Raw genomic sequence first — 18,774 nt, 5'->3', positions numbered from 1 at the left:
ATCTACACAGTCAAATGCCTTTGCATAGTCAATGAAACACAGATAGACATTCCTCTGGTATTCTCTGCTTTCAGCTAAGATCCATCAACACTCATGGGTGCTGCAGTCAAGAAATCAACAGATACTGTGCAATGGCTCTTCATAGTGCTAACGAGAAAAGATGATAGTTTAAATATTTTCTTTTTTTGTTTGTTTGTTTAATAATGGTTTATTTACAAAGTTTGTATACATTGTTTTCATACCAGATCTTTCCCATTTTTTAACACACACCCCCCTTCAACTCATCAAATTGTGTGACCCTAAGATTAATACCTCCCTCCACTGTCCATCTTCAGCCCTCTGCTCCTTCCCCCCTTGGATCCTTATACTTGTTCTACAATAATGATCTTATATAATATTTGATATAATACTAGCCTATTGGGTTGTGGAGTGCTAGTGGTTAGGAGGTGCGTACTCAACCCAAAGAAAAGTAGGTGGTTAAAACCCACCAACTGCTTCTCCAGTAAAAGATAAGCATTCTTCTCCCATATGCTTTTTAATGTTCCTATTGTTGTTCTTGGGTGTCAAATTTTCTGTAACTCTTACAACTAGACCAACATTGCTCTATCCTGGGCCATCCTCATCATTTTATATATACTTGAGTCCATTACAGTCACTGTGTCAATCCACCTCCCTGAGGGTCTTCTTCTCTTTCATTGACTTTCTAAGCATGATGTCCTTTTCCAAAGACCAACAACATGTCCAGAATACGTCAGACGAAATTTCACCAACAACATGTCCAGAATACGTCAGACGAAATTTCACCATCCTTGCATCAAAGGAGTACCCTGGTTCTCCAAGACATAGGAGTACCCTGGTTCTCCAAGACATATTTGCCTATCTTTTTTTTTTTTTTAGTTCTCTTCTCCAACACAACTCAAAGGCATCAGTTCTTTTTCTGTCATCTTTAGTCATTATCCAATTTAGAGATGTAAAATAAGTAGTTGAAAAGACCATGACCTGAATCAGAAACACCTTAGTCTTTAAATATACATCATTCCTCCTTAACAGCTTAGGAGAGAGACCTTGACAGCAGATTTACCCAGTGTAGTACGTCTTTTGATTTCTTGAGTGCTGGTGCCATGGGTGTTGGTTCTGGATCCAAACAAAACAAAATCGTTGACAACTTCAATAATTTCTCCATCTGTCATGATAATGAATATTGGCCTATTGATGAGGATTTTTGTATTCTTGGTGTTAAGATATAATCCATATTGAAGGCTGTTGTCTTTATAGCCTCTGAAAACCCACTGAAAGGTCAAATATATGAGTCAGTTCTGACTCTGCCACATATAACAACAACAGTCCTAGCCTAATTCCAACCACATTACTGTTGCCATTTTGCATGTGTTCTAATTCATTGCTATTTTTATAGCCCATTTTTAGCACTACTGGCAATAAGGAAATGGTATCACTGTTATATGGTAATAGTAAAAGTACAGTAGGGTACATTTCTCTGCCAGAATCCAGCCGGAGTTCCTACTTGTTCAAACTTTTGCAGTGAGAGAGCAATCTTGTTTTCAGAAAAAGAATAATGTATCAATTAGGGTTGTTGTTGTTGTTGTTATGTGCCGTCGAGTCACCGGTGACTCATAGCAACAGCTCTGAACCCTTTCCTATCCCGAGACAGTCTCACTAATTTTGACACACCAACCCCCATTGCCCCAGTTACTGTATCAGTCCATCTCTTCCAGGGTCTTCCTCTCCTGTGCTGTCCCTCCAGCCTTCCAAGCATGAGGTCCTTCTCCAAGGACTGGTTTCTCCTGGCCACATGCCCAGAGTATGTGAGACAGAGCTTCAAAATCCTAGCCTCTGAGGAGAGATTTGATTTCTCCCTCTCCAAGACAGACCTATTTGTTTTCTTGGCAGTCCATGTTATCTTCAAGACTCTTCTCTAGTACCACAATTCAAATGCGTCAATTCTTCTTCTGTCATCCTTAGTCATTGTCCAGCTCTCTGATACATAGCAAGTAATTGCAAAGACCATGGCCTGGATTAGGTGTACCTTAGTCTCTAGACTGACATCGTTAATCAGGATAACCCCTTCCCCCCATCCCCCCCAAAAAAGGAAAGAAGATGACTTGCTTTTACACACCCTTAAGTTACACACTTTGAGAGAAATATTGTGATCAAATGATAGTCTACAGGTTTTACTAGGAATTGGAAGGACAGAGACTTGTCAGAGATCATCTGAATTTCTTTTTATTTAAAGTAAATGAATATTGTTGTTGTCCCATATCTAAATGGTGGTGAAAGATGCTGTATAAAAATTTCTATCTGTTCTGTATGTTTATATGATACACTTTTGTTATACACTCCAGATTCATGCAGAAATCTTTCTTGATCTTTGTTTTACTACTTTCTTTGTTGTACCACATATTTAGAAACTTGTTAATTTTCAGATTGAAATGTCACTGAAAAGGTCACTTTTCATAATTCATTCCATCCTTTTCCTGGGCCTAGCCACTGGACCAATAGGCAATATCATGACAGATGGAGAAAAGATTAAAGTTGTCAAGGATTTCATTTTAGTTGGATCCACAGTCAACACCCATGGTAGCAGCAGCCAAGAAATAGAAGGACATGTTGCATTAGGAAAAATCTGCTGTTGAGGACTTCTTTGAAGAGCGAGGATATCAGTTTAAGGACTACGATTTATCTGGTCCAAGCCATCATATTTTCATTTGCTGCCTCTGATTCTGAAAATTGACCAATGAATAAAGATGACAGAAGAGTCAATGCCTTTAAATTGTTAGAAAAGAGTACTGGGTGTCCCATGGACTGCCAAAAGAATAAACAAGTCTTGTCTTGAAGAATTATAACTGGAGTGCTCCTTAGAGGCAAGAATGGTGACATTTTCTCATACTTTGGGCATGTTGCCAGGAGGGGCCAGTCCTCATACAGAGAAAGGTGGAGAGTCAGAGAAAGAGAAGTAAACCCTCTACAAGATGGGTTTGATGGGTTATAACTAGGGACTGTTATGTTTTGGAGTTGGTAATGATGGCACAGGATAGAGCAGGTTAAGATTTGATGTCTGTAAGGTTTCTATGAGTTATAATTAGCACCTAACAACAGCAACAACCATCCTTTTTTTACATGGTTTCTTTCAGAGAAATGTAGTAGCATTATCATCATTATAACCTTAGAAGGAAATCACTTCTCTGTGGTTCCCCCCCCCAATTATTGTCATTCCATTGTCTTTTATGCATATTAAATGTAATATACCTAGATGTAGACTTTTTAGGTATTTATCTTACTGGATGTCTAAGCTTCCTGAATTTATAGTTTACTCTTAGACAGTAAATTGGACATTTTCAGCCATTATTACTTAGGATATTTCTTCTGTTCTTTTTCTTATTTGGATCTGGTTTTATTACTAGTATTTTATTTCAAACTCATTGATTTCTTTCCTTAGCCTGGCCCAGCCTAATGATAAATTATCAAAGCATTCTTCATTTCTGTTATAGTACTTTTGCTGTCTAGATTTTCTTTTTAATTCTTTCTTTAAGTTTCTATTTCTCTGCTTCTAATGCTTATCTATCCTTTTGTATTCTTTCTTTTTTTTTTTAATTAGGGCTCTTAGTATGTTAATCACATTATTGTTGTTAGCTGCTATTCTTAGTTGTGACTCAACATGATCCTCTGTATAATAGAATGGGACTCTGCCCAGACCTGCATCATCTTCACAATCATTGCTGTATTTGTGCCCATTGTTATAATCACTGTATAATCCATCTCTTTGAGGGTATTCTTTGAGCATACTGCTGTATATCTTCCAAAGAGAAATTTATTCATTCTGTGACAGTCCATGGTAAGTTAGGTATTATTTACCAACAACACTATAATTAAAAAACAGCAATTCTTCATCATTCCTTCCTTATCAGTAATATTAATCATACTGCTGTTAGGTACTGTTGAGTTAGCTCCTACTTGTGGCAATTAGTCGTAGCTATTTTAAATCCCATTTCTGGGGGAGCTCTGGTGGCCTAATGGCAAGAAACTGCAACTACAATCCCAGAGGTGCACGGTTTGAATCCACCAGATGCTCTGCCGGGGAAGGAGGGGCAATCTCCTCCTGTACCAGTCAGATCTGATTTGACGGTACACGCACACAAAAATAATAAAAAAACAAAAATCCCATTTCTGATAATTACAAAATGTTTTCCATAGTTGAATCTAGTTCTGATGCTAACTTTACATCAGTGTGTATAATACTTTTACCATGACTTGGAAATTTTAGTTAATATTGTTGTTGTGTGCTGTCAAGTCACTTGTGACTGATAGTGACCCTACGTACAACAGCTCTGAATCCTGCTCTATCTTGAGACAATTTCATTGTCTCTGACACACCTACCTCCATTACCCCAGTCACTAAGTCATCCAAAGTCTTCCTCACTTGTGCTTTCCCTTCATCCTTCTCAGCATAATATGTCCTTCTCCAAGGAACTTGCATGCCCTCCTGGCAACATGCCCAAAGTATAAGAGAAGGAGCTTCAAAATTCTTGCCTCCAAGGAGCAACCTGGTTTCACTGTCTGCAGGACAGGCAGAAAATAAAACATTAGGTTAAAGGAACTGATGTACATAGACTTCAGTATGAGTTTTTATTTTGAGTGAGAGCTAAGTTGAGCTTATTGTTTGTTGTAGCTGAGAGGATCAGCGGCTATACTTTTGTAATTAGAATTTGTACTACAGATATTGGTGGTACCAGACTAGATACCATAAGGTACAGTTTAAAGTTGTCCCAAGTATTGACTGTACCTTATCACTCCATCATTTCTTACATTGTTTCTCCTCCTCCCTTCCCCTCTGTGTCTTTGGATTCTGTCACAGAAGCTCACAAAACATCAGGGAAGAAATTACTCATTCAACTTTTGATGCAGTAGGCAAGCCATATGTTTTCATGGCAGACAGAGTTAGAAGTGTTGTCTCCACCAAACAGAAAGAGAGCAAGCACCCTATACACTGGCTTTACCACACTTTCAGGGGTGGCAATTTGGGTCAGACAGTGGACTAGGAAAGCCATTTTGAACAACAGACTCATGATACCATAGTCTACCTCCTGGCTTCTCTAGCCATTGGCCTTCATATTTTGGAGGATTAGCCTTTCCCTTGCAATCATCTTACTAGTAACTAAATTCATGAAAGTGCATAAACTAGCTACTTCATGTCTTACTCTTTTATACCTCTCCCATATTTTACATAGTCATTCTCCGATCTACTCATTCCAATCAAACCAGTTGTTGTTGTTGTTAAGTGCCGTCAAGTCACAGGCGACTCATAGCGACCCTATGAAGGAGAGTCCTCAACACTTGGGTGCCTTTCATCCTCTCTCCAGGTTCGTAGAGTTTCCGGAAGCATGCTATTATGGAAGTGGATGCCACTCCTCCTTCCACACTTGTTTTAATTGGGGAGCTCCACCCCACTCTCTGTCCGCATTGGGTAGCCAATCATTAACACATTTGACACACCAGTGTCACGGTGTTCAACCTCACAGCAACCAAAAGTGAATGTGGTACGGCAACTTGTACACTAGGGCTATACAACCTAGAGGAATGTCTGAACAAAAACAGTGAAAGACAGGCCCGAGGGCAGCAGATTAAAAGTCACCCACCTTTGGCTTGGTAGCGTCCCTTTCTGTCCACTGGGCCAGCTGATCTCTCTCTCTCTCTATGTTGAGATTATTGTTGTTAAGTGTCGTCGAGTCGCAGGCGACTCATAGCGACCCTATGAAGGAGAGTCCTCAACGCTTGGGTGCCTTTCATCCTCTCTCTCATCAAACCAGTATTCTGAGAAAAGAAGCATATTCAAACAGAAGCGGTTCTGTTTGGAACTTTGAATACTTATAACTATAAACGAAGTCTGGCCCAGAGCATGCCATCAGGTTGTAGCAATCAGTACTACCTCACAGCATGAAACATCTTCTTTTCATCTTATTGGGTCCTGCTCAGTTCATACCTAGCCATCCATGGCTAAGTCCATTGGCAGCCACAGACTCAGGAGCCCACACATTCCTGCATTTCAGACCAGCTTGGTCTTTTCACTCAGACATAAACCTACACTGGAAATGGGAGGCAATCAGCAACGAAGAGACTGTCTGAGTTTGGATGTGTTCTATCAGCACTTTTGGCCTAGCATGCACATATACATGGACAGGTGAAGAAGGGCTGCTTACCAATAGTGCAGAAACTTATAAGAACTCCTAACTTGTTGAGTAAGCCCATGTGTGGAGCTTACATTCTCTAGTCATTGAAACAGTCTCAAACAATGCCCAATAACAAGTGAGTAATTGTCTTCCAAATGGCATGTGCCATGCAGTGGCATCAGGAAAATTTCCTTGTCCAAAATCCCTATCACTGCTGCAGGCAAGCCTTCTCAGGTTTTGGTCATAAGCTCCAATCATCCTAAGTGTAGGTGACATATACCTTATGAATCCTGTCTGTATGTGGAGCCTAAAAGCCTAGAGGCAAGGAGAGGGAGACTGCTTTCTGTATTTCACACATAGCTTGCAGTTGCACAGACCCCCATTTATACACAGTTTTCTTCCAAATGGCTTTATAGATGGAAGCTAACAGTATTCTGATGGTGGGATATGAGTCGTCCCAAATGCAAGTAGGCTAATCAAACATTGGGCCTCCTCTGTAGTCTTGTGAATAAGTAATACAGCATCTTATCCTTGGTTGCCTGTGGAATGTCACAGGTGGTTCCTATTCAGGTTATTCTCATGAATTTGACTGTTTGTCCAGGGCTCTATTTTTGCTGGATTTATCAACTAATTTCTGTTGGTTATGTGGATAGCACTGTTTTCAAATCATCCCTAGCCTGTCCTTCAGTGTTTGATATCACCATTGTAATGTATAATTATACTAGATGTCTGGACCAAGTCCAAGTCTCCTCTAACCAGGCCATAACAGTAGACTGACTAATTCAAATAATCTCGTGACCATACTGTATAAAGAATCTGAGATCCTTCCTATGTGAAAGTAAACTCTGGCTGGCTCCTTTTGATACTGTAATGGGGAGAGGAGGGAAGCATTTACAAGAACTATCACCGGTGATTCAAAAGCCCATGGGCAGAGATCCAAACACCCAGTCTTGCACTAATGGAGAGTACCAGTTCTTTTTAAGTCTGCTGTATTTTCTGCACCTTTAATGCCACGAATAGACCTCCTAAAACCACAGATAACACTACTTTGTTGAGGCTTCTATACTCTACAATTAACCTCCTCAAGCCATCTACTTTTTTTTTCTTTATTGTGTACCGTCTAATCAGATCTGACTGGTACAGAAGGAAATTTTGCTTCTCCTTCTTCAGCAGAGCATCTGGTGGATTCGAACTGCACACCTTTGGGATTGCAGTGCAGTTTCTTTCCACTAGGCCACCAGAGCTCCTGCCATCTACTTTTTTTAGAGTGCTTATAAACTGAACTTTTCTGCACTAACACTCCAGGCTTTATCATGTTCTTTCTGCTTTCTTCATGAAAGCAGAAATTTCCTTTTGTCCACCAGGTATCCTATATTGCTTTGAGTTAACAATTTGAGTTGGTTCTGACCATTTTAATGGTTCCTATTTAGCATATCATATCAATACCGGCCTCAAAGAAGACTTACACACTCTCAGTTTTACAATATCTGGTAGAGAGAGTTCGTCTATTGGATATAATATCCATACCAATAATAATATGCAACTAAAGGAGAAGCAAGTAACTACTCCATACAACATCTGTTTGAATCTTCCAATTTTCATCCAGATTTTCACCATCGTCTCATCAATTTCTGCATTCCGTAGTCCCCTGATATAACTTGGTTATTATTATTGTTGTTGTTGTTATCTACCATCAAGTTGGAACCACTCAGTGGGTTTTCAAAGACAGTCAGTCACACAGAAAGAGATTGCCCATCTTTCTCCCAAACGGCACCTGGTGAATTCAAACAGAATGCTTTTGGGTTAGCAGCATAGTTCCTTACCACTGGGCCACTAGAGCTAACATACCTTTATATCTCTTCAATATTATATCAGCAGTTTAGCCCCCAGAAAAGTTTCTTCCCCACCCCCAAGCCATTGTACTCACACTAGGTATATGACCTTGGATCCCCAGTGGAGGGCTAGAACAGAAGGCTCTGGCCTTCTCATCAATTCATATCTTGATCAACTACCTGAATGTCTGCTTCAAGTGAGGCTAGGCAGGGGTTCTCATAATTAAATATCTCATGATTGAGATGAATAGGACAGACTTGTTTAGTCCTTCTTCGTGTTGGGGTACCATAGGAAACCTCCACTGGACCATCTAACCTCCTGTAATGCTGTTTTAGAATCTTTGTCTCAACTCCATTAATGTTTGCTACAATCATCCAATTCCCAAGTAACCATCTAAAAATCTCCACCCAGCCAGACTAAATCTTTTCCCCATTGTCTCCCCTCATTTGCCTTCAAATCATCCTCCTGTTTCTTTCATCTTTGAAACACATATGAGGAAGTTGTTTCAGTGACACACCTTCTAGAATTGTTGCTTTGCTTTCTGGTAGCAAAGTAAAATGTGATTCCAGAGTGTGTGTGTGTTTGTGTGTGTGTGTGTGTGTGTGTGTGTGTGTGTGTGTGTGTGTGAGTGTGAGTGTGAGTGTGATGTTTCCCATTGCTATATCTGCCATTGCCTCTTTAATTGGCATACTCATTGCTCATTGGATGGATATCCTTAGCACCATAAAATCATTCTCACTTGGCTGTATAAGCAGCACAACAGCTTGCTTTCCTCTAGAGTCTTCCTTTTGTTAATTATAAGGGGAGATGGGCAGTCTCTCTTGGAAGGGTAAACAATTTAATTATGTATTTTATCCAGACTGGCAGACCCCTCTGGGTTAATTTCTTTTGTAACTGGATCATATTATCATTCCTGACTGTTCCATAATGAGTTTTGGGTCTTACAGTAACCCAAACTGTATACTTTTCCATTCTAAAACATTCAGAATCAAAGACACTTCCTCTAAGTTACTCACATGTACAATCCATTTTGATTCATCAGCAAGCTGCTGATTCATTCTATAAATGGAAGCCTTTCCTCTATATTGTACCTGTGTTTTCAGTAGTTTCTTGGTTCTTCCTGTTTTGCTCCCAGACTACTTTCTTGGTGACCATGGGTCAGAGGGTATTTCTGGTTGATCCCAGACAGTTTTTCCCTTCCAGGTAGAGGGTGTAACTCTGGCCTAGTTGGACTTGGCTCAGTACTAAAATCAGCCACTTTAGTTCCTACATTCTTTTCCATTGCATCTGTTGCTGTTATTGATAACAGAAATCAAGGAACTGTAGGCCTCACTCCTTCCTTATCACTCTGTATTTCTATATGCATTGAGTTAGCCAACTCAAGGAGTAACCCTCCTCAAGGGTTAGACCCAATAACTACATATTGCATGAATAGTTATTGATTGCAACATAATAACTGTGTTTATTCATGGGTGTTTCTTATCCCATCCAGAAATCAAAGGTTTCTCATTTTTTGTTTACCCCCATATCCCCAGAACCACAGGTTACAGTGGTTGGAACTTTTGTAGCAAATCCCACCATATCAACTGTCATTAGAATTTGTTCTACAAAGATTAGTACCAGACTGGAGTGGCATCCACTTCTTAAACAACATGCCTCTGGAAACTCTATGAACTTTGATAAATATCAATAGTTATAGAAAGGCTTCAGGCCTTTTGTTCATAGGGTCGCTGTGAGTCGTGCTGGACTTAAAGACAATCAACAATAACAGATTATAAAATATAATATAATTGTATAATAAATATAATACAATATAATAATATAATATAATACTGTACCGCTCCATCATTTCCTACATTGTCCTGTCCCCATCTCCATCTCCATCCCCCCCCCCCGGCCCAGAAGTTCTCACAGAAGCTCAAAAAGAGGAGAAAAGATTGCTGCAGCTATTGATGTAGATAGGCCATGTGCCTTCAGGGCAGGCTGAGTTAAAGACCATTGGATCAAGTTAGAAGCATTGTTCCAGGTAAGCAGATAAAGAGTGAGTGATCTGGATGCCACCCTCTTCATGAGAGTGCTGGGATAATGACCATATTCTCGGGAACTAAGGGCCGTGATTCAGTTGAAACAGTAGTCTAGGGAAGTAACTGAGTAACAGACCCTACACCACAGCTTTCTTTTAGTGCCCTTGTTTTTTTCCTGCACCATACTCATAATTATTTCTGTGTTTGAGTCCATTATTTCAGCGGATAGGGAATTGCACTACTAATCCAACTGTCTCTGACAGTTTGAATCCACAAATTGTTCCAAGGGAGAAAAATGGACAGTCTTCTGTGTAAATTATAGCCTCCAAAAACCTACTGGAGGGTCAGCTGTAGGTCACTTCCAACTCAAGGTCAATGAGGTTTTGAGTGTTAATATGACTTACTGAGTCTTCCCCTTTTTTTTTTGCTAGCCCTCTACCTTCTATATTACTTTACATGATGCCCTTCTTCAGGGATTAAGCATTCCTGATGAACATGTTCCAAGTAGGTTAAATGAAATCTTTCTATCCTTCTAAAAAACATTCAGCTTCAGTCAGAGAAGGAAAAGATGGCTTATCAATGAGATGGATTGGCACAGTGACTGCAATCCTCACAAAACAAAATGAAGATTGTGAGGATGCTGCAGAACTGGGCAAAGTTCTGATCTGTTGAATGTGAGTTCGTTTTGTCACTTTGAGGGTGCCTAGCAATACTTTTCACTTCTCTTGTTGGAACCAAAGGAGATACTGTTCCAGTCTTTGAGGACATACTTGGGATCTTTGAGGTAAAATACCCAAATGTTGTGACTCCCCAACTGAGACCTGCTTCCCATCGTTTTTAACTCTCCAGTTTGTCCATACTGAACCTCCAGCAGTTTGTCAGTCACCATTTGTTTTTCTACTGATCCTGTCTTCCTTTGCAGTATTCCCTGTCAGGCAGCAGCTTGCCCTGTTGCCTCAGTTTTTGGTTTTCAGTTTATCCAGCTTCATTTGTATTGTAAAGATGGAGTCATGACTCTTATAAGTCTTTACATGTCAAACTTGAAACTGGAAGATGTTTACTTTTTAATGTTGTAGATAAAAGTTCTTTATATAATCTAGATAAAAAGTCACTCATCAGCTATATATAAAAATTTATGAAATCAAAACTTTTTTCCTTTGCTTTTGTTTTGAAGTGATATTTAAAAAATCATTGTTTGGTCTGTAGTCACAAATATTTATGTTTTATGTTATGCTTTCTTCAAGAGTTTATCATCTTATTTCTTCTATTTAGGTCTTTGATCCATTTTTAATTATATTTTTAAATTCTATTTTATCCATTTTAATTACATATATTTTATAATTATATTTTATAAACATAATCTTTTTAACTTTTTCCTTTGAAGTAAGACTTAAGAGGTACAAAGATAGTAGAATGTCTATGTGCCCTTTATTCATTTTAACATAGTAAATAACAATTGTATATCACAAGACATATTGCATTAGGAAAATATGCCTTCAAGGACCCCTCCAAAGTGCTAAAGAGCAATGATGCCAGCTTAAAGACTAAGATGTACCTGATACAAACTATGGTCTTCTCAATTGTTTGCCATGCATCGGAAAGTTGAACTGTGATTAAGAATGATAAAAGAATCTCTGCCTTTAAGTTGTGGTTGGAGAAGGTTTTGTTGTCATATGTATTGTTATAATAAATGGTTAGATTATTGTTATATAAGTTACTATTGTCATTACCATCAAGTTGGAACAGACCCATAGCTGACACTCAGTAGGTTTTCAAAGGCAGTTAATTGTATGGGAGGAGATTGCCCATCCTCTCCTGTGGAGCAGCTGGTGGATTTGAACCGTGTGCCTTCAGGATTGCAGTGCAGCTTCTTGCCATCAGGCCAGTGGAGCTCCCTGTTTGGAGAAGAATATTGAATATCCCGTGCACTGCCATAAGAGCAAACAGTCTTGGAGAAAGTGCAACCAGGGAACTCCTTGGAAGCAAGGATAGTAAAGCTTCATCTCATACTTTGGGTATGATTTTAAGAGAGCCAGTCCTTGGAATATTAAATGATCCAGGAAGTATTGAAGATGGAAAGAATATACTGAGTCACTGTATTGAAAGGAATTGGCAGACACAGAAGAATTTCATGAAACAACATATGAGCAAGAGCCTATGGTGATAAAGGAAGAAGTTCAGGCTGCTTTGAAGGAAATAGCAAAAATAAGGCTCCAGGAATAGATGATATACCAGTTGACATATTTCAGCTAACAGATGCTGCCCTGGACGTGCTCACCAGGTTGTGCCAGGAAATCTAGAGAACAACCACTTGGCCAACTGACTGGAAGAGATCGATATTTGTTCTTATCCCAAAGAAGGGTGACCCAACAGAGTGTGGAAACTGTAGAGTAATATCATTGATTTCACATGCAAGCAAAAGATTATCCAGAAACAACTGGAACAGCACATCAGCAGAGAACTGCCAGAAGTCCAGGATGGGTTTAGAAGAGGTTGTGGTACTAGGGATATTGTAGCTATTGTTAGATGGATCTTGGCTGAAAGCAGGGAATACCAGAGAAATGTCTATTGGTGTTTCATTGATTATGCAAAGGCATTTGACTGTGTGGATCACAACAAATTGTGGCTGACTCTGAGAAGAATGGGAATCCCAGAGCACTTGATCATGCTAATACGAAACCTTTACTTGGACCAAGAGGCAGTCATCAGAACGGAGCAAGGAAACACTGCATGGTTCAGAATTGGGAAGGGCGTACACCAGGGATGCATCCTATTTCCATACCTTCCATACCTTTTCAACCTGTATGCAAAACAGATTATCCGGAAGGCTGGGCTCTATGAGGAGAAATGTGGGGTCAGGATTGGTGGAAGATCTATTAACAGTCTGCGTTATGCAGATGACACAACCCTACTTGCTGAAACTGAGGAGGAGCTGAAGCGCTTGCTACAGAGGATCAAGGACTGCAGCTTTTAATATGGATTAGGCTCAATGTCAAGAAGACAAAGATTCTCACCACTGGCAGCATCAGGATGGATGGTGAAGAGGTTGAGATTGTTCACAGCTTTAGTTTGCTTGGCTCCACAGTCAACACCAGTAGCCAGAAAATTAAAAGACGTATTGCCATGGGAAAGTCTGCTGTTAGGGACCTTTCCAAAGTTCTGAAGAGCAGCGGTGTCTCTCTGGAGACTAAGGTATGTCTGATACAGGCCATGGTCTTTGCAATCACTTGTTATGCATCAGAGAGTTGGACAGTTACTAGTGAGGATAGAAGGAGAATTGATGCTTTTGAGCTGTGGTGCTGGAAAAGAGTATTGAGGATACCATGGACTGCTAGGGAAACAAACAGATTCATTCTGGAGAGGGTTAAACCGAGCAGCTCATTGGAGGCAAGGATTCTGAGGCTCCGTCTAACATACTTTGGACATGTTTTAAGGAGGGACAGGTCCTTGGAGAGGGACATCATGCTGGAGGGACAGTGCAGGAGGGGAAGACCCTCTATGAGGTGGATTGATTCAGTGACTGGGGTAATCGGGATGGGTGTGTCAGAGGCAATGTGATTGGCACAGGACAGAGCAGAGTTTAGGGCTGTTGTACATAGGGTTGCTATGAGTCGCAAGCAACTCGACAGCCCATAACAACAATAGCAGTCCTTGGAAAATTATATAATGCTTGGAAAAATGGAGAGTCCATGTGATGATCCATTTGAGGTAGTGCTTCAAAAGGATGGATTGACACAGTGACCTTAACAATAGGCTCAAGTATATTTTCTTTCTATTTTGCTTATTTGTCCTAGAATCTAGGGCTTTAAATTGCTTTAAGTTTTGGTAAGGTCTCCCTAGGGCACTCAGTCTTTCAGAATTTCTCAGTCGTTTCTTTCTCTGATCTTGACACATTTCATAAGTACTTGTCAGGTGTTTTGTAGAATGCGTCTCAATCTAAGTTTGATGATAATTCATGATTAGACTCGGGTTACATATTTTTGTGATGGTATGAGGCAAAGAGCCCTTTTGATCAAATCATATTATGCATTTCATGATATTAATATTTTATTACTGTAATGTTACTGTGGTTACATAATTAAAGTGTTCACTATAAATATTCTCCATTACAAAGTTATTCTCCCCCTTTTAAGGCCAGCCCACACTTGAGAGAAAATTAAAATCTACCTCCTGAACTGGAGAACATAAAAGATTTGTGGGTGAATTATGATCAGAACATAAATATATAAAGGAGCTCTGGTTACCCAGTGGCAAGAAGCCGCGCTGCAATCCTGATGGCACACAGTTCGAAGCCACCAGCTGCTCCATGGAAGGAGGATGGGGAGTCTCTTCCCTTGCGGTTAACTGCCTCTGAAAACCCATAGGAGGGTCAGCTATGGGTTGGTTCCAACTCTGTGGTACACAACAACATTATTTATATAAAGATGCTCTGGTAGCCTAGTGGTAAGAAGCTGTGCTGCAGTCTCAAAGGTTCATGGTTCTTATCCACTAGCTACTCCATGGGAGAAGGAAGAGCAGTCTCCTCTGTGCAGTTTATTGCCTCTGAAATCCCTCTGGAGGGTCAGCTGTGAGTTGGTTCTGAATTGATGACACATAACTCTGTGTGTGTGTGTGTGTGTGTGTGTGTGTGTGTGTGTGTGTGTAAAACAATCATAGTGAAAATATAAGCAGTCACAGTATTACAAATACTACACTTAGGGAGAGCTCTTATTTGCTCATAAAGCATGGCATTAGACAAATTGGAACAGGTCCTGTCATGACCAGCAAAGCAAAATAAGAGCAGATCTGAATTTTTACAATTTAGGTATTTAGTGACTGAAACCAAACAGGACAAATTATGAGTTGAAACCCTGAAATGGGAAATGTAGAAGAGATGTAGTTAGCTCCTTCAGAAGTCTAGTGGCTCCTGAGATTAGATTATTCTCAGACCCATAGAGAGACACACACACTCAAAGTGAGAAGGGCAGCTGCCATTTTGAATGAGTAGTGCTGCTTCCTCTCATAATTCAGTTTATGTTTATATACATCTGCCCTCACTGTGAACACATTTGGACCAATCCCTACACATCATTTCTCACAGTCACCTTAATTTGTTTCACATGAAATCATTGAAAAGCATTCAAGCTTTTTCTTGCACTAAATAAGAGCCATATGTTGTATTTACTTGAAAATTCTTAAAGATACTATTGGTAACAGATCTCATTCAAGTACCCAAGGACTGCCTTTATAACAAAGGGTTTACCATTTTTCAGTGTCTAGTTCATTGACATTAATGCCAACTTTTATTATAAAAGTTTCATACAGAGAGAGGGGAAAGACAAGACCTAAATGGATGACAGAAAGACTGAAAATTACACTACAATGTTGAGAAAATGGAACAAAGGGGGGAAATGAAGAAGTAAAGAACTGAACAGAGAATTTCAAAGGCAAAGCAAAGTAGTATAATGGAATGTGAAAAGAACTGGAGCTGAAGGATAAAAAGAGAAGAACTCACCCAGCATTTTTCAAGTTAAAAGAACTGAAATAAAAATTCAAGCCTTGGATTGTATTACTGAAAGATGCAATGGGCAAAATCTTGAATGATCCAGGAAGCATCAAAAGAAGATGGAAGGAAAACACAAGTGTCACTGTATCAAAAAGAACTAGTTGACAATGAAAAATTTCTGGAAGTTACATACAATCAAAAGCTAATGGTAATGAAAGGGAAAGTTCAAGCTTCATTAAAGGCATTGGCGAAAAATAAGGCACCAAGATACAATGGGATACCAATTGACATGTCTCAACTAACAGATGCAATCCTGGACATGACCAGTGAGTGTGCCAGAAAATTTAGAGGACAGCTACTTAACTGACTGACTGGAAGAGATCAATATTTGTTTTCATTACCAAGAAAGGTGATCCAACAGATAGAGGGAATTAGCAAACAATATCACTAATATCACATACAAGCAAAATATTCTTGAATATTGTCCAATTAGAATTGTATGTTGAGTGGGAACTACCAAAAGTTCAAGCTGTGTTTAAAAGAGATTATGGTGCCATGGGTATCACTGCTAATGTCAGATGGATCCTGTCTAGAAGCAGAGAGTACCCAAAGAATATCTATTTGTGTTTTATTGACTATGCAAAAGCATTTGACTGTGCGGATCATAAAAATTTATGGCTAGCATTGAAAAGAATTGGAATCTCAGAACACTTAATTATGGATACACAAAACCTACACTTGGATCAAAAAGCTGTTGTTTGAACAGAGGAAGGGATCTTTTCTCTATATTCAATCCATATGCTGTGCAAATCATTTAAGAAGCTGGACTCGGTGAATAATGTGGCATCAGGACCAGAGGAAGACTCAACAACCTGCGTTATGCAGATGGCACAACCTCTCTTGCTAAAAGTGAGGAGAACTTGAAGCACTTGCTGCAGATGATCAAATAATACAGCCATCAATATAGATTGCATTTCAACATCAAGAAAACAAAAATTTTCACCACTAGGCCAATCAGCAACATCTTGATAATTGGAGAAAGTTTGAAGTTTTTCAACGGTTTCATCTTACTTGGATCCACAGTCAACACCACTGATTGGTACTAGTGTTCAGAAGATCAGGAGACATATTGCATTAGAAGAGTCGGCTGTCAGGGACCTCTCCGACTTACTTAGGAGCAGTGATACCAGTTTGTAAACTAAGGTGCATCTGATTCAGGCCATTTTATTTTCATTGACTTGCTATGCATCTGAAAACTAGATAGTGAATAAAGATGACAGAGGAAGAATTGATGCCTTTGGGCTGTAATGTTGGAGTGCTGAATGTCCCATGGGCTGCTAAAAAACCAAACAGGGATGCCTTGGAAAAAGTTCATCCAGAATGCTTCTTGGAGGCAAGGATGACAAAGCTCTGTCTCACATACTTTGAACATATTGCTAGGAGAGGCTATCCTTGGAGAAGGACGTCATGCTTGAAAAAGTAGAGGATCATTGAAAGAGAGGAAGGCCCTCGACAAGGTGGATTGACACAGTGACAGCAGCAGTGAGCTCAAGAATGTCAGAGATGATGAGGACGGCACAGGATAGTACAGGCTTCAGGTCAGCTGTTCATAGGGGTACTATGAGTCATTCTCAACTCTGTAGCCCCTAACAACGACATATATGCTGTTATAATCATTGTGATGTTATTATTAAGTGTCATTGAATAGAAGTTAAATTATTACGGTTTTATTTGCAGTCTAGTAGATTCAAACTCATACTGATCCTCTAGGATAGAGTAGAACTGCCCCAAAGAGGTGAGGAAGAAGTGAGAAGAAGGAGGAAGACTGAGGGGCTGAGATCTCTGGACCTTTTCTCCCAGGGAGTTATTGGTGGGTTCAGACTGCCAACTGTTCAGTTAACAGAGAAACACTTAGCTATTGAGCCACCAAGGCTTAGGACTAGTTACAGAAAATCACTGGAAACAATATCTGAATCCTTATCCTGTTTTGTTTTGTTTTTTTCCCCTTGGGAAATGAAGTGTTTTTTTTTTTCTTTTGATCTTAATGAAAGTAAATAATCATTTTCTCCCAATTTTTATACAGCGCATCAGTATTTTCATGCCTTAAAAATTAAGAAAAATTATCTACCTCTCTGTGCTGCAAGATGGTCTTCAACTTCTGTTGTACCTCGAATTACTACCCACTATACCATTTATCCCCGAGATAAGGACAAGCGATGGGAGGGTAAGTAATAATTTGTAAAATTATTGAAACTTCCCCAGATACTCTTATATTTTGTGAAGGGAAACATTAAAGCCTTCATGGTGGTTTAAAACAATCTAATATGTTATTGTTTTATTATAATAAAATTTAATAATAGTAAATATAATGTTGTTGTTAAGCGCCGGTGACGCATAGCGATCCCATAGCGATCCCATGAACGAAAGACCTGAGCACTATTCATAGAGTTTCCAGAGACAAGCCATTTCGGAAGTGGGTGCCACTCTTGCTTCCAAGCTTGTTTGAATTGGGAAGCTCCACCCAACACTGTCCACCATGGGTAAACCACTATCGCGTTTGGCACATCAGTGTCGCATTGTTTAGCATCACAGCAACCACAAGTTACCTCTGTACAGCAAGTGGACAGACCAGGGCTATACCACGTAGAAGAATGTTAGACAAAAACAATTTAAACTAGGCTTGATAACCGCAGATTAAAATCACCCACCTTTAGCAAATCTATTATTTTATCAATATTTATCGACATATCAATATTTAAATAGCTATTTGCTAAACTATAATCTCAAAGCTAAAGGTTGGTTTATGGAAACTTTCATAAGATATATACAAGAATAGAACCTAAGTAAGCAGCAAACTGTGTTTGTTTTGATAACACTTACACTTACATTTAAACAATGCAGAGATCATCTTCACCCCTACATAAGGGTAACACAAAAATTTGGGAAACACACCCTGTTTTTTAGGGATTTTTATTTTGAAATTAAAACTAAGGAACAACCGCAAAAGAAAACATCAAACTAATACACAGTACTCAAAAACATTGCTGTCAAGTTGGAACCGACTCACAGCTGACCCTTTAGTAGGTTTTCCGAGGAATCACATGATGGAAGACTGCCCATCTTTCTCTCTTGGAGCCTCTGGTGAATTCCAACCCCCAGAGAGGTTCCACCTTTGTGTTAGCCATGCAGCTCGCTTTGGACTGTGCTCCCAGAGCTCCCCTCATACAGTAATGTATAATATTATATTGAA

General features: G+C 39.5%; 1 protein-coding gene across 3 annotated transcripts in view; it reads left to right on the top strand.

The window, feature by feature from the left end:
* The window catches only part of ETFDH (electron-transferring-flavoprotein dehydrogenase), a 65,914-nt gene that overhangs the window by 8,046 nt on the left and 39,094 nt on the right, over positions 1 to 18,774 (top strand). Inside the window, exons 1-2 of one of the 3 annotated variants that reach the window (XM_006892782.1) lie at positions 16,711 to 16,733; positions 17,606 to 17,748. The exons of 1 other annotated variant lie outside the window; for it this stretch is intronic. Coding sequence is in view for 1 of the 2 variants with exons in the window: in XM_006892780.1 (XP_006892842.1) it covers positions 17,608 to 17,748 (141 nt within the window). In the remaining variant the exon portion in view is untranslated. Of the gene's footprint in view, positions 1 to 16,710; positions 16,734 to 17,605; positions 17,749 to 18,774 lie in introns of those variants that run through there. One more of the 3 variants, XM_006892780.1, reaches the window with a different exon arrangement.

This window comes from Elephantulus edwardii, unplaced genomic scaffold, assembly GCF_000299155.1.
Source record: "Elephantulus edwardii isolate Elephantulus edwardi_28Jun2011 unplaced genomic scaffold, EleEdw1.0 scaffold00119, whole genome shotgun sequence".
NCBI lineage: Eukaryota > Metazoa > Chordata > Mammalia > Macroscelidea > Macroscelididae > Elephantulus > Elephantulus edwardii.
The sequence above is the reverse complement of the archived record's forward strand: the minus strand, read 5'-3'. Positions and strand labels throughout refer to the sequence as shown.